This window comes from Pristis pectinata, chromosome 11 (assembly GCF_009764475.1).
Source record: "Pristis pectinata isolate sPriPec2 chromosome 11, sPriPec2.1.pri, whole genome shotgun sequence".
Classification (NCBI taxonomy): Eukaryota; Metazoa; Chordata; class Chondrichthyes; order Rhinopristiformes; family Pristidae; genus Pristis; species Pristis pectinata.
This window is the reverse complement of record NC_067415.1, coordinates 17,230,845-17,246,873: the sequence shown is the minus strand read 5'-3', so window position 1 is coordinate 17,246,873 and position 16,029 is coordinate 17,230,845. Positions and strand designations below refer to the sequence as shown.

General features: G+C 41.0%; 2 protein-coding genes across 5 annotated transcripts; both read right to left on the bottom strand.

Annotated features, from left to right (window-relative positions):
• Window positions 1-230: 230 nt before the first annotated feature.
• On the bottom strand, window positions 231-7,680 carry LOC127575754 (BTB/POZ domain-containing protein KCTD21-like). Of its 3 annotated transcripts, none has more exons than XM_052025802.1 (2): window positions 7,611-7,680; window positions 231-2,397 (listed from the first exon to the last, which is right to left on the bottom strand). In XM_052025802.1, the coding sequence occupies exon 2, from the start codon at window positions 2,372-2,374 to the stop codon at window positions 1,643-1,645; it is 732 nt and encodes a 243-aa protein (XP_051881762.1). In that variant the 5' UTR covers window positions 2,375-2,397; window positions 7,611-7,680; the 3' UTR covers window positions 231-1,642. The 3 variants fall into 3 exon arrangements, with proteins under 3 accessions (XP_051881762.1, XP_051881760.1, XP_051881761.1); XM_052025800.1 differs by lacking the exon at window positions 7,611-7,680 and adding an exon at window positions 3,938-4,026; XM_052025801.1 differs by lacking the exon at window positions 7,611-7,680 and adding an exon at window positions 2,756-2,875.
• Window positions 6,383-7,738, bottom strand: lipt1 (lipoyltransferase 1). Of its 2 annotated transcripts, none has more exons than XM_052025798.1 (2): window positions 7,611-7,738; window positions 6,383-7,517 (listed from the first exon to the last, which is right to left on the bottom strand). In XM_052025798.1, the coding sequence occupies exon 2, from the start codon at window positions 7,508-7,510 to the stop codon at window positions 6,383-6,385; it is 1,128 nt and encodes a 375-aa protein (XP_051881758.1). In that variant the 5' UTR covers window positions 7,511-7,517; window positions 7,611-7,738. The 2 variants fall into 2 exon arrangements, with proteins under 2 accessions (XP_051881758.1, XP_051881757.1); XM_052025797.1 differs by having other exon boundaries at window positions 6,383-7,531; window positions 7,611-7,687.
• Between the last annotated feature and the right edge of the window lie 8,291 nt (window positions 7,739-16,029).

Below are 16,029 nucleotides of genomic sequence, written 5' to 3'. Positions count from 1 at the left end.
CTGATACTCAGGCATGCAGCCTTTCCAGCAAGAGTACTTGAAGAAAAATAACATTTAATACATTCCCATATCCTGCAATCCTTTAACCTATATATATTGTCATTTTCCGGCTGTTGTCCTGACAGGGATCTGTTGCTGTATAACCTGTCCAGCTCAGTACCACAGCATGTAATACACAAATGCACAGAGTTGTCACATGTATTTCAATGGAACATTTTGAATTACTCGTGATGAATATTTATTGAGACCAACAAAACCACAGATATAACCTCAAGGAAGCTATTCATACACAATCTATGGGGGTAGACAGCCAGCTGGTTTCCAACTGTGTTGATTGTCTCTACTTATTACCAGCAGCAATTTACCATGGTGAGATCAGAATTCGATCACCGGTTTACCAGCATACTCCTGTAACAATATATTACCACCTGCTGCATACATTTAATCACTGCGTATATATTTTCACTAAGATTTAAATACATTTATTATTTTTAGTTAGCAAATACTTTTCTTTAGCAGTGACTGTGATATCTTTTGTGTCCAGAACAGCTGCCAAGTATGCCTAAATAACAGTGTAAATTCCTTAGCAAAGCCATCAGTGATATGCAGGACAAATTTAAGTCTTTTTTTCCAAACCTCAAATTATGATGTACCTCGATGTTATTCCCACTTTAACTTATTTATAAACCATTTTTCTCAGGGGCAAACAAGATTATCCATCATTGTGGAAAGTCAGCCCATCGTGATTTTAATGTATTTGAAATCTTGAGTAGGAAAAGATGATTCACAGTACAGTGTAGACCAATCATAAATTGACACCAAACAACAGGTAGACAGATTTCACACAGAGTAAGTGGAATAAGTTATCAATGAAGGAATTCGAGTAACATTGTTTTGATGAGTACAAGAGATAAATGGCAGGTAGTTGCAGTCAATAATTATGGAGTTCTCATCTAGATGTGGGAGGTAGTGTAGCAATGAGCAACTCAGAAATGGAATGGGCAGCGTGCTGGTTTTGAACAGTTCCTCTATGTTTAGGACTGTACAAGACTCTAAAGTTGAGCCAACAAGGCTCTAAATCTCTGATTCCCTGCCTCATCATCTGCCTCTTTTTTTCCTTTTCTAAAATGTTCCTGAAAACCTGACTAAATGAAGACACAAGAGACTGCAGATGCTGGAATCTGAAGCAACGCACAAGATGCTGGAGGAACTCAGCAGGTGAGGCACCCTCCATCTTTCAGTCCAGATGAAGGGTCTTGACCTGAAATGCTGACTGTCCATTTTCCACCAATTGATGCTGTCTGACCTACTGAGTTCCTCCCAGCATTTTTGTGCTCCTCTTTGACCAAATGTTGGTCATTTACCCAAATAGTTCACGATATGGCCTAATGTCACACTTCGTTTCAAATGTCAAAGGAACTACAGAAATACAGATTGTTGAAGTTTACTTCAAGTGAATCAGTTTTAACAAAACAACCAAAATTAAACTGAAGTGAAAGAAACAATATTTACACACACATTGTACATGACGAATTTTGTTGTGAAATACACAGCTGGAAAAAAAAATTCAGCTTTTCTAAGAAATAAGAAGGGAGAAGCTTTTTTTTGATAAACACAAACAATGAAACCTGCATTAGTTTTATCAGCATTGAGTGAAATGGAGGATCAGTGGGCTGGACGAAGTGGTAGGAAAGGAATGAAGCAGGAATCCACCATTCACTGCTATTTTTATGACTTGTTGAAAAAACATTTGCAGATTTTTGATTTTCTGTTGAGATGGTGCAACATAGAGGCTTTTCCAATTCTGCATTAAGTATCGCCTTTCCATTGCATTTAAACCACTTTCAACCCACTCTAGGGAAATAAATTTCTGGTCCTCCTCTTTGGTGTCTACAGATGCACTCTCCCCATTGATTGTATGGTAGAACTTGGAACTCAGGAGTTTCAATAAGGCACATGATGTAGAAAATACTTGAACACTAATGATTTTTACAGTGAAAGAACCAATATTATGTAAATGCGAGTCATAAATGATATTAAGAATTGTATTCATTCTCACTTTAGTAGATATTGCCTTGATTTTCTGCAATGCTTCCAGCAGAGGTTGGATCTGAAAAAAATCAGCCTCTCTGTTCAGAAGATCCAGCTCTTGGAAATCAACTGGAAGGTCCAAGTGTGATGTGCGAAGGAAATTCAGGATGTAGCGAAACATTTTTCCATCTCTATCAATGAAGCAGTTTCCTTGTACATCTTTTTTAATGGGTAACGTTCCAGCAAACATTGAACCAAGCATTGAATCTGGATAGCGAGTTAAAGTAGTCAAGGAAGTGGTGTACAAGCTTCCCCCTACATTCAGCGTTATTGGTTCAGACATGGTGAAGTTCTTAACTTAAATTTCTGTAAGAAAAAGTAAAATATGGGATCCAAAAAGTAACTGGAAGTTTAAAATAAAACTGCCTTTGTTGCAAAATCCTAGACTGTTACATTCTGGCACTTACTGTTATAACATGTCATGAGTAGGTGCAGATTAAAGCTTGCTCCATTGTGTCTGCAAGTAGTTCAACTAAACTTAACATGCATACACAGAACTAAAGCAATAAATTTTCACCATAAATCTAAAGATGTGCATTCCATACCTAACATAATAGTAGAGTTCCAGACAATCTTATTAACTTTAAGTTGCTGGACACCATTTGTTAACTTCTTGATTGCTCTTGGAAACATGATGCCTTTTTGAGAAAAATAAAGAAATTACCTTTATTAAAAAAAAATAAAGTGCCAATTTATTTTGGAAGTGTGGGCAGCACAGTAACGTAGTGGTTAGCGCGACGCTATTACAGCACCAGCGATCGGGGTTCGATTCCCGTCGCTGTCTTTAAGGAGTTTGTACGTTCTCCCGTGTCTGCGTGGGTTTCCTCCAGGTGCTCCAGTTTCCTCCCACATTGCAAAGACGTACGGGTAGGTTAATTTGGGTTTAAAATGGGCGGCGTGGACTCGTTGGGCCAGAAGGGCCTGTTACCACGCTGTAAATAAAATTTAAAAAAAATTTAAAACTGATGTGTAAATAGTGTTAGCATAATTAATGCTACTGTTTCCACAAACTTGTATCCAATTTGCTATTAAAAGGCTTCTCATAATACATCAATGATGAAATGGTAGTTAACAGAATTGCTCCACATCTTTAATCACTGAGACATAATGAATCCTACTCAAAAATGATTGCATTGCATACATATCATTCAAGGATTTTTAGTCCCACAATAGATAAAAATACTATTTTAATGAATTCAGGCAGAAATTACCACCTTACTGCCACAGTGGATTTGGCCAAATGGTTTACAAACCTGAAGAAAATTACATAGAGTAGCAAGAGGCTGTTTGCAGTGTCTGTTGTTGTATGCAGTGTCAGCCCTGTGTTTTGAAGAGCATGTGATTTAAGCTAGCCTATAAAATAATTAAATCAGTACAGATACTCTAAATAAATTGCTGTGTGTTTGAAGAACTTTTTTAAAGTCTATTTAATCTAGGAAAAAAGAAATCCCCTAAAATATTGAATCCAGCATTTGGAACCATGGGCAAGGTACTTAAATGAATTTTATTCAAAGGCCATAAAAGATATTAAAGTATTATCTCCACCCACAAAATCATGCATTTGGAAAATTTTTCAATACACCCATTACTTATTTACCAAAATTCCAGAACATTCAGTATCTAATAGCTTTTAAAGAGCAACAAAAACATGGTCACACCCAGAATGCTGAGTTTTACACACCTGTTTAAAGATTGTCCCTCTCGTTTAACTATTCAAATATGTACGTTCTCTCACAGCCAGCTCTTTGGAACACAATCATTCAGTCACTAAATCTAATTGAAGGCTCGGTGGAAGATGTAAAGAAATCAGACAGGTAAAGTATGATGCAGGAATTCCAAACCTTACCTTCAATTCAGAAGTTTGCATAGAACAGCCTTCTGAGAGAGGTAGTTTTATTGATCCCATAATGCACTTCAGTTAAAGTTATTTCAAAACACACCTGATGTACAGGAACTGTAACATGACACGTGACACCTCTGGAAGGTTTAGGCAAATCACTAAGCAAACATTTGCTAATTTCCTGCTCAAAGGGTTGTGTAATAAAAATATTCCACAAACTGAACTGCTCAGTCTAAAACTGGCTCAGCTGCAGAGAAATAAAAACAGAGTATGACAGAAGTACTCAGCAGGTCGTGCAGTAACTGTGGGTCGAGAAACAGAATTAACGTTTCAGGTTGAAGATCTTTCATCAGTCCTAGGAAAAGTTAGAAAACAAACACATTTTAAGTTGTAGAGAAGGTGGAGCTGGAGAGAACACAGAGAATGTCTGTGATAGGGGAGAGACAAAAAGAGACTGAATGGTACAAATGGTGGTGGTGTCTGCTGAGAGAATACAGTGAAGGCTCATTAACTGCAGTTGCTCTGTCTAGCCCTTAGGACTTAACATTGAATTCAACAATCTCAAATAACCAGCCTTTACAGATTATGTCAGTACTGGCTAGTTCTAATGAAAGATCGTCAGTCTTTCACAAGCTGCCTGACTTGCTGAGTACTTCCGGTATTCTTATTTTATTTAAGATTTCCATCAATTACAGCATATCTTGCAGTTCCAGCAATTTTTCTCTTTTATAGTCATTAATCTCCTTCTATTTAAATCTCCCTCAGACAGATCACCTGCTATTAACAACCCTTCACCACCCTCTGTTAACCAGCACCACCAATACTTGCATCATTCACTCTCTGTTGGTCTCCACCCTGTTACAGATTTTCCTTTTGTTCTCTCCACCTTCCTCTTCAATTTCTAATTCTTCCTAGTTTTGAATAAAGCTCATCAAGATGAAACATTAGCTCAGTTTCTCCCTTCACAGATGAGGTCTAACCTGATGAGTATTTCCAAAAGTTTGTTTTTATTTCAGTAAAGACAGCTAGATCTTGTGATGAGCCCTGAATTCAGTGCATGCCAGAATTTACAATGTAGTTTTAATTTCACTGATTTCCAAAGCACAAACATTAAAAATGCTCTGATTATAAATATAACTACAGGCCTGAACTCAAGTTCGTACAAAGAAGCTTAAGATTCTCTAGAGGAGGTAACCTCACCCTGTCTGAGTCTGATGATGCAAGAAGTGGAACTTGGTGCTGTACCAAATGAATTTTATTTAGTTTTCACGAATGTTATTCAATGTCATCAATGCTCTAAACCTAACTCAAATTAATTTGGCTTCTGAGTGTCAACAAAACCTTTACTTTCTCAAGTTTAACTCCTCAGTGTGGAGCTTCAGATATTCACGTAGCCACATTTTGCAAAGTTTACTCATGAGATGAATCGTAGTTCAAGTAGCACACCCACAATGAGTGGATCCCAGAAGCAGCTGCAGCGTAAATGAAACATTAGGTAATTCACATTGCTCAAATGCATGCAATTACCTTGCCTAGGAGAATGAGGTAGTGTCATTATCTAAGTCCTCTTTCACATGCTAGGATGATTGCCTTGTACAAGGAAGATAACACTGCAAACTTAAGAACTCAAAACAATACGTTACTTGCAAACATATAGTTGCCTTAAGGAAGTATATTGCAACTTGCTGCCATCTGCTGGGAAACTGCTTGCAAATATTAAAATAGTTCAAAAACAAAATACTGCAGAAATCTGAAAATAGAAAATGACAGAAACACTCAGTAAGATAGTATTTGTGGAGGGAGAAACAGTGATATCAATAGGTCAGTAATCTTTTGGTTTGTGGAAGATCACCAATCAGTTTTCTAGCAGTTATACAACCCCTTATAAGTCTCAAAGGAGCATTATCAAACTGACAGTGAAACAAAGGGGAGGATACCAGAGAGAGTGTCAAAATGCTTGGTCAAGGGAATGGGTTTTAAGGAGCATCTTCAAGGTGGTGGATGGGATGCCGGCCACGATTGTTACTTTGTCCTGCATAGTGAACTTGAGTGTTGGAGATGCATTTAGTCAGGAAAGTAGAGGGTATCCGAATCCGATGCCATATTGTTAGTGTTTTAAATAGTGTGCAAGTTGTTTGCCAATTCAAGTATTCATGAAAACAGGCATCAATTCAAGCTCATCATCAATGCAGATACTTTATGGTTCCCTGTCTATTAAAAAAGTACAACTATTTTCATATTACATGGATTCTTACTTGCAAATTTCACTAATTTGATAAAGTGGATTATAAAAGAGAAAATGTTCTGGCAAAACTCATCTTTGAGTAAAGGTTATAAAATAGAACAAATCTTCTCTAGATTCAAGCTAACAGCTTGCAGTCTTAGCAGTGTTAAATTCAAGTTTATCCAGGTGTACAGAGAGTCTACTCTACAAACAGTCAGGACTAAAAATTACATAATTGCCATAACTTGCTCACAAAGTACATTCCACTTATTATGGAGTATGCTATCCTGGGGACAAATCCTTAAGTGGGCATTTGCCAAAACCATTGTTTCAGTAGGACAAAACTTGCTGCCAATTAGGTCTGTGGCCAGTTGGTCACACATTTCCGATGGCAGCCAGTCAGATAAGACTTCAATATTACAGCTTTCAATTCTGCCACGACTGATATTCATGCTCAATTTAACTTCTGCCCTTGATAAGTTATGGTCCACTGAAAAGGTGTGACTGACACTAAACTTGGGGGTTTTTCCATAGATCCAGTCCCAGCTTTTAAGCTCTTGTGTAAACCTGTCAACTCCTGGTAGCACCAATGTGTCTTTGGGATCTATGAGGATGATTTGGCCTTGGAGACCATGGCGCCTTGAATACTCTGCTGCAATGGCATCCATCAAGATATCACAAGTGAGAGTGGGATCTTCTTCCTGGAGGTTTTTCACACTGGCTGGTGTACTAGGGGTCGCGTTGCTTTTCAGACCCTGGTGAGGAGTGCAGAGCACAGAGGACAATAGGGAGCTGTCTGAATTACATAGTAAGGTGCAATGATGGTAAGCAGTGGTCCTTCCGATCTTGGAGGCTGTGCCCGAGATCTTGAAGGCACCGTTGAGTAGCAAATCGAGCCTGTCTGTGGCCATGATGTCCAGGTGAGGTCGGATCCTCTTCAAGGCAGAGATGATCAGTTCCAGGTTGCCACGCCTGTCGTATCTCTTCTTGGAGGTGAAGAAGGTCACGTTGATGTTGCCCAGGTCGTGGTAGACTGCGCCTCCGCCGCTTCTCCTGCGGCTAAGCCGGACGCCCTTGTCCCTCATGAGTCTCAGGTTGCATTCTTGCCAGGGGTTCTGGTGGCGACCGATGACCACGACTGAGCGATTCCTCCAGAGCAGGAGCACCTCCCGGTGCCGGGGCTGCACGTACTCGTGCAGCCAGTCCTCCAGCCCCAGGTTCTCGTAGGCATCGGCGGACAGGGACTTCAAGATAAGGGCGCCGCCCTTGGGGTCCTGCAAGGCGGCCAGAGTGGTGAAGCGAGCAGGGGAGAGCCCCCTCCACCCTGCTCGGAGTCCAGCGTGCAGGAAGGTCATCGGGTCGCTGCAAAATACAGACTGGCGTAACAAATAAATCTGGTGCTCAACGTACGTTCAGGGAGCAGTCTGCAATGTGCGGGGGAGGGCATTCACTCACCTGACTCTCCTTCAAGTGCCTCTGCTGTCAAGCAACACTCCGGCCTCCATGCACCGTCGCTCCCGGCAACGAGGCAGGAAGCTCCCGTTCAGAATCGGGAGCGCATTTCGCCGTCTCACACCGCCATCTCCAGGCGGGAGTACCGCCCAGCAACGTCCCTTGCTGCCGCTGCCATACAGGCCTTTCTCGCTCCGAGTGGATTCTGGGATGGCTCCATCTCCATTACTGTAGCGGAAATAGAGGCGAATCCCACAATCAATCAGAATCAGGTTTATTATTATCAGGTCAGAGGTAAGTTTTCTTTTTAACACAGGGAGTAGTGGGTGCGTGGAACGCACTGCCGGAAGAGGTGGTGGAGGCAGATACATTGGGGACATTTAAGAGACTCTTAGATAGGCACATGAATGATAGAGAAATGGAGGGCTATGTGGGAGGGAAGGGTCAGATAGATCTTAGAGCAGGATAAAATGTCGGCACAACATCATGGGCCGAAGGGCCTGTACTGTGCTGTAATGTTCTATTATCACTGACTTACGTGTCGTGAAATGTGTTGTTTTGCAGCACCAGTACAGTGCAAAAACACAATATTACTGTAAATTACAAAATAAATAAATAGTGCATAAAAAGAATAACAAAGTAGTGTTCATGAGTTTATGGACCATTCAGAGTCTGAAATAGAAGACACTGGGCCAAGAGACTGTAAGTGCTGGAAACACACAAGATGCTGGAGGAATTCAACAGGTCAGGCAGCATCTAGGGAGAGAAATGTACAGTCGACGTTGCAGGTCGAAACCCCGCATCTGGGTTGTGTGTTGGAGTAGAAGATACACTGGGGTGAGGGAAGGGGGAAGAAGTAAAGAGAAACAAAGGTAAAAATTAAATGTTATTGATACCAAAGCATAAAACTACAGGTACTGGAAATATGAAATATAATCAGAAAATCCTTGATAGAGTAGGTCAGGCTATAAATGTTGAGAGAGGAAAAGAGTTAACCCTTTCAACAAAAGTCAAAAACCATAATACAGTTGTTGCAATTCCTGTATTGCAAGTCTGCCTAACTCCAAAAGTACTGCATTAACTTTGGGACTTCCTGGAGTTGTAAAACCTGATATAATATTGGAAGTCATGGAAAGCAAATAAAACTGCAGATGCTGGAATCTGAAACAAAAACAGAAATGCTGAAAGAACTCAGCCAGTCAAATAGGATCCGTGGAAAGAGAAACCAGTCAACCATCAGGTCAAAGTCAAAGTGGAGTTTATTGTCATATGCACAGGCGCAATGAAAAACTTTCACGCAGCAGCATCACAGGCACATGGCATCATATAAGAAGCACTCAAAGAAAGAAAGTGACCAAAGTGGTCATGGTGTTGCTAAACTGTAGTGATTAGGGTTTTGCTAGTTGGTTCAAGAACCGAATAGTTGAAGGGAAGTAGCTGTCTTGAACCTGGTGGTGTGGGACTTTAGCGACTCTTTCTCAGAGCTGGGGGAAGAGTAGATGGTTTACAGTTTTAAAAGCAGAGTTGAGGGGAGGAGTGAAATATAAGACAAAAGACTACATGAAGCGAGATTAAGACAGATCACATGATAAGGAGCAGGAGTGCTGACTGTTAGTAAGGGACTTTAAAGAAACGGGGTGAAAAGGTTCATAAACATGATAATGGGAAATGATGAGTGGGTGTTTACCTGACAGAGTGTTGCAAAGTGTCTAGATGGTAGATATGGTGTTGTCCATCTAGTTTACAGTGGGTCTCACTTTAGCAGTGGAAGAGACTGCAAACAGACAAGTCAAAAAGGAAGCAAGATTGTGAATTGAAGTCTTAACCTATCTCCATATATTCTTTTCACCCACACCTCACTCCTCTCCCCTGCTCTGCTTTGAAAACTGTAGATCATTAACAATTCCACCAGTTTTGAGGAAAGGTCACTGACCTGAAATATTAACTGGTTTCTCTTTCCACAAATGCTGCTTGACTGGCTGAGTTCTTTGAGCATTTCTGTTTTTGATAATAATGGAAGTGGTTTTGAATTTCTTGGAAAAGGAGAATAATGTAAATGTTATGTATTGGATACAACATGGCAGCTTTCATCATATTTATGCTTCTGCTCTAGGCTTACAGTTTAAAGTTACAGCTACTAACTTTAAAGTTAAAGCTACTAGACTGTAAAACAGGCTTTCCCCCCAGGCTGTCAGGCTCCTGAATACCCTGGAAGCAGTTTCAGACAAATGCCGTGTCAAAAGCCCTGGTTTGCACGACGGCGTATAAGAACTTTGGCTGCTGCTGAACATGTTTATACATTTGCTGCAACACATTGAGTTCTGTATTTTCTTCGTCCAACATGGTTTTGCACTAACCCTGCACTAATTTTGTATTCTGTATATGCTGTTTTTTGCACTATTTGTACTCGCACAATTTTTTTGTCTGCATTTATTGTACGTCCTCTGTTCTATGTATGTCCTCTGTTGTGAGAGTCTGGGGGAAACGACATTTCGTTCCTCCATGTGTTTTTATAGCATATGGCTGAATGACAATAAAGTATAACTTGAACTTGAACATTTGTATGGCAATGGGTTAGTGCTTTTCATTGTGTTTCCAGCAAGGATCCAGTTAAAGAGATTCAGGCCTGGACTGAAATTGAACAGGAGATCACCTAGGAATACCAGTTTCTGCAGGCTTGCTATCTGGGGAGAAAGATGAGCCAACAAGCAGACTTGCCCCAAACAGAATTGTAGTCATGCTTAAACATATCCAGGCCATTCATTCTAGGCTGACAAAAAATATTCTTGAAAAGTTAACTGGTCTCCATATTTTTAAATCTCTTCCTATACTGTGCCTTTCTAATGTGGTGAATTCCATGTCCATCAATTCCTTCACCATGCCTCACTATGGATCTGATGGGGGCAGGTGGTCAGTGAACCTAACATTAATGATGGGAAAACAAGATACACCTGGACAGTAAAGACACATACGTTAGACTATTGTTTATTGACTACAGCTCTGCCTTCAATATGATAATTCCAAGCAAGCTTGTCACCAAACTCCGAGACCTATGACTCAACACCTCCCTCTGTAACTGGATCCTTGACTTCCTAACAAACAGCCCGCAATCAGTGAGGATAGGCAGCAGTACCTCCAGCACGATTATTCTCAACACTGGTGCCCCACAAGGCTGCGTCCTCAGCCCTCTACTCTACTCCCTATACACTCATGACTGTGTGGCCAGATTCTGCTCTAACTCCATCTACAAGTTTGCAGATGATACTGCCATTGTAGGCCGTATCTCAAACGGCAATGAGTCAGAGTACAGGAAGGAGATAGAGAGCTTAGTGGAATGGTGTCATGACAACAACCTTTCCCTCAATGTCAACAAAACAAAACAGCTGGTCATTGACTTCAGGAAAGGGGGCAGTGTACATGCACCTGTCTACATCAACGGTGCTGAGGTCGAGAGGGTTGAGAGCTTATATTCCTGGGAGTGAACATCACCAACAGCCTGTCCTGGTCAAATCACGTAGATGCCATGGCCAAGAAAGCTCACCAGTGCCTCTACCTCCTCAGGAGGCTGAAGAAATTTGGTTTGTCCCCTTTGACTCTCACCAACTTTACCAAGGCATCATAGAAAGCATCCTATCTGGATGTATCACGGCTTGGTACAGCAACTGCAGTGCCCAGGACCACGAGAAGCTACAGAGAGTTGTGGACACAGCCCAGCGCATCACAGACACCAGCCTCCCCTCCTAGGAATCTGTCTTTACCTCTCGTTGTCTTGGTGTAGCAGCCAGCATAATCAAAGAGCCTACCCACCCGGGATATTCTCTCTTCTCTCCTCTTCCATCAGGGAGAAGATACAGGAGCCTGAGGGCACGTACCACCAGACTTAAGGACAGCTTCTACCCCACTGTGATAAGACTATTGAACAGTTCCCTTATACAATGAGATGGACTATGACCTCACGATCTACTTTGTTGTGACCTTGCACCTTATTGCACTGCACTTCTCTGTAGCTGTGACACTTTACTCTGTACTGTTATTGTTTTTACCTGTACTACATCAATGCACTCTGTACTGACTCAATGTAACTGCACTGTGTAATGAATTGACCCGTACGATCGGTTTGTAAGACAAGCTTTTCACTGTACCTCGGTACAAATGACAATAATATACCAATACCAATATACTGCAGACTTTCAAACACTGGTTTAAGTGTACTAAATGATTCAGCATCCATAGCCCTATGGGATGGAGAACTCCTGAATTTTGCAACCTTTTGAGGGAAGGAATTCCCCTTCATTTCACATTATCCATTCTGTAAAGCATCCTCAGAACTTAATGCATTTGAGAGATATCACAATTAATTTTACATGTTATTAGGATATTACCATAAATCATTATTAGGATATTACCATAAATGTGTGTTTTAAGTGAGTAACAGGAGTTTGTGAATATGCCTGAGTGTGAGAATTGCATTGTAGTTTTACAATAATGTCTGGAAAAGTTAGAGAACATGAAAGAGTCATGTAGCTCTGATGAAGAAGTATGTATCTGAAATGTTAATAATGTCCAACAATTCCTTTTTCTTTTAATTCAACTAAATATTAGCTTAGATGCACAAGGGACTGCAGATGCTGGAATCTAGAGCAGATAACAAACTGCTGGACAGCACCTCATGTTCTGCCTGGAAAGTCTACAACCTAACGACGTGAGCATTGAATTCTCCAACTTCAGGTAACCCTGCTCCCCCCCCCCCCCCCATCCCTTTCTCTCTCCTCCTGATCTACCCTCACACACCCAATCCCATCATCCCCTCCCCCTCAGTCCCCGATCAGCCTGTTTCTACATTAACTACATATATTGACTACAGTTCTGCATCTGCAGTGCTTTGTTTCTCTTGACAACAGCTCTGCCTTCAATACTATAATTCAAAGCAAACTCATCACCAAACTCTGAGACTTGGGAGTCAACACCTCCCTTTGCAACTGGATCCTTGACTTTAATTAGTAAAGATAGGCAGCAACACCTCTGGCATGATTATTCTCAACACTGGTGCCCCACAAGGCTGCGTCCTCATCCCCTTACTCTACTCCCTATACACTCATGACTACATGGCCAGATTCTGCTCTAACCCCATCTACAAGTTTGCAGGTGATAACCACCTAAGTGGGCCGTATCTCAAATAACGATGAGTCGGAGTACAAGAAGGAGATAGAGGGCTTAGTGGAATGGTGTCATGACAACAACCTTTCCCTCAATGTCAACAAAAGAAAAGAGCTGGTCATTGACTTCAGGAAGGGGGGGCAGTGTACATGCACCTGTCTACATCAATGGTGCTGAAGTTGATTGGGTTAAGAGCCTCAAGTTCCTAGGAGTGAACATCACCAACAGCCTGTCCTGGTCCAGTCACGTAGATACCACAGCCAAGAAAGCTCACCAGCACCCCTACTTCCTCAGGAGGTTAAAGAAATTTGACATGTCTCCTTTGACACTCACCAGCTTTATTCGATGCACCATAGAAAGCATCCTATTTGGATGCATCACAGCTTGATATGGCAACTGCTCTGCCCAGGACTGCAAGAAACTGCAGAGAGTTGTGGACACAGCTCAGCACATCACGGAAACCAGTCTCCCCTCCATGGACTCTGTCCATACCTCTCACCGCCTCGGTAAAGTAGCCATCATAGTCAAAGACCTCACCCACCCCAGACATTCTCTCTTTCCTCTCCCATCAGGCAGAAGATGTAAAAGCCTTCAAGCATGTACAGCTCAAGGATAGTTTCTATCATGCTGTTATAAGACTATTGAATGGTTCCCTGGTATGATAAGACGGACTCTTAACCTCACAATCTACCTCGTTATGACCTTGAACCTTATTGTATACCTACATTGCACTTTCTCTGTAGCTGTAACACTTTACTCCGCATTTTATATTGTTTTACCTTGTGCTACCTCAATGCACTCTGTACTACCTCAATGTACTGTGTAACGAATTGATCTGTATGAACAGTATGCAAAACAAGTTTTTCACTGTACCTCGGTACAAGTGACAATAATAAACCAATTCCAACTCCAATTCTTTCCCCTACTCCACCTACTCCATTCTGCCCATCACTGACACACTTCTCCCACTGGGTCCCCTCCCCCTACTGTTCCCATCTGCCCTCCACACCTCCCTTATTTAGATCCATGCTCCACCTTCCTTTCCTATTAGATTCCATCGTCTGCAGCCCTTTATTACCTCCACCTAACACCTGCCAGCCTCTGTCATTATTTCCACTCTTTCCCCTTCCATCTGCCAATCTGGATCCACCTATTGCTTGCCATTTCTGGCCCTACCCCTCCCCCTCACCCCTTTATACTGACTATCTCCCCTGTTATTCTCAGTCCAGATGAAGGGTCTTGACCCGAAATGTTGACTCTCTAATTCCTTCCACAGATGCTGCCTGGCCCACTGAGTTCCTAAACATTAACCTGCCTCAGTTATGGCCCTGTTTTTTCAGAGGGAATATAGCAAGGTCAGCCTTGGTGGGTGAATCCACACAACCATCACAAAAAAAAACACATTTACCATTGCCCAACTGTTAATATTTCAAGACAAATTTCTGATATTGAAGTCTGACTTCTAGTGAACGATTTGAACATAGTCTTCCCATCAGGAAGCTAATGGAAGCAGGTGTACAATTTTTTTTACATTTATTGAATTCTATTGAACTGCTTTTGTCCATGGAATATGGACGTAGCTGGCAAGGCAAGCATTTTACAATGCATCTCTATTTCCCCCAAGGCAGTTAAAAATCAATCATATTGTTGAGTCTGGAATCACAGATCGTCTGTGCCATGTAAGAAAGGCAGATTTCTTACCCTGAATTCAAGATGAGCTTTTATGACAATGAGGTAGTTTAATGATCATGATTACTGATACCAGTTTTTTTACATGTTTAATGAAGATTCATTTTTTTCAATTACTATTAAATTTCTTATTGAATATGAAGACACATTTTTCTAACACATATCATGGGTAATGTAAAAATTCTCTCAATTATTAATATTCATAGTCCAGGTTTATTGGTCACAGATTTGTGGTGACTGAATAATTAATTCAATGTTTTTATTACAGACTATTATGAGAATGTTAGTGTTGCTTACCCCACTACTTACAACTGGAACACTTGAATTAATTAATCCCTTCCCCATCGACACTCTGAATAGGATTTTGCCTTCTCATCTCTTATGTTGCTGAGCAACCATTCTGCAGTGAGATATAAGTACAGTGTCAGAAATTCAGCATCAATAGACACCAATGCTAATAACACTTTTGAAAAGTCTAAGCTAATGTTAATAAGATGAATTGAAAAGGATCTTCTAAAATAATGGAGCATTTTTCTTTGGAGAATAAAGCAAGCAATTTATTTCATGCAACCTTGAAGTTTTTTAAACTTCAATATATTTATCTTATTATACTCTGCTGGATCTGTATTAACCTCTACAAATATATCTGATCAGGCTAAGACAACTCTTGCAATTAAACATTGGAATCACCTTGCTCTTCAATAGTGTATGTAATACTCCAGGCACTATTAATAATTGGCTAACTAGCTCAGATAATGAATAGGTCGTGAAGTAAATAAGGTTTATTCGAATGAATTTGCAGGTTAACGATATTGGGTGGCTCCCAGTTTTCATGTGGAAGCATATTCACTAAGCATCATCTTCTCAAGATAAATGGCCTTGGGCAATAAATCTTGAATTTGCCAGCAGTGCTAGACCCCAAGAAAGAAAAGTAAAAGAGACTCATGATCCACCAGTTAAACTAATACTGTATCCATCACTGTCATTATATACGTCTCGTTCACTGTCAGAAAGTCAGCCAGCAACGGAAACATATCATTGACGCCTTGCTCGCATCTTCCCCTCCAGATACGGAGTTTTTTCTGGAAGGCCTTGATTTTGTCATGCATTTTCAGAACATTTGAGCCAAGTCCTTGCAATGATAGATTTAAGCTGTTCAAAATGTTGAAAATATCTGCAAGATAAGCTAATCTAGCAACCCATGTCTCATCTATCAAGAACTGTGCCAATGATCTGTTATGCTCATTTAGAAAAATGAGCAGTTCATCTCGCAATTCATATACATGCTGCGCAACGCGGCCTCGTGACAGCCATCTGACTTCTGTACGTAGCAACAAATGCTTATGCTCGGCTTCCATTTCACGGAATATGTTTTCAAACAAACCATGATTGAGCGGCCTTGCTTTGATAAAGTTAACGATTTTAATGCACGTGGAAAACATATCCGCAAGATTTTCATCCATATCCTTTGCAGCCAATGCCTCACGGTGAATCATGAAGTGGGTTGCTGCTACATGTGGAGCTACTTCTTTCACTTGTGTGACTAGACCCGACTTCCGTCCCGTCATTGCAGCAG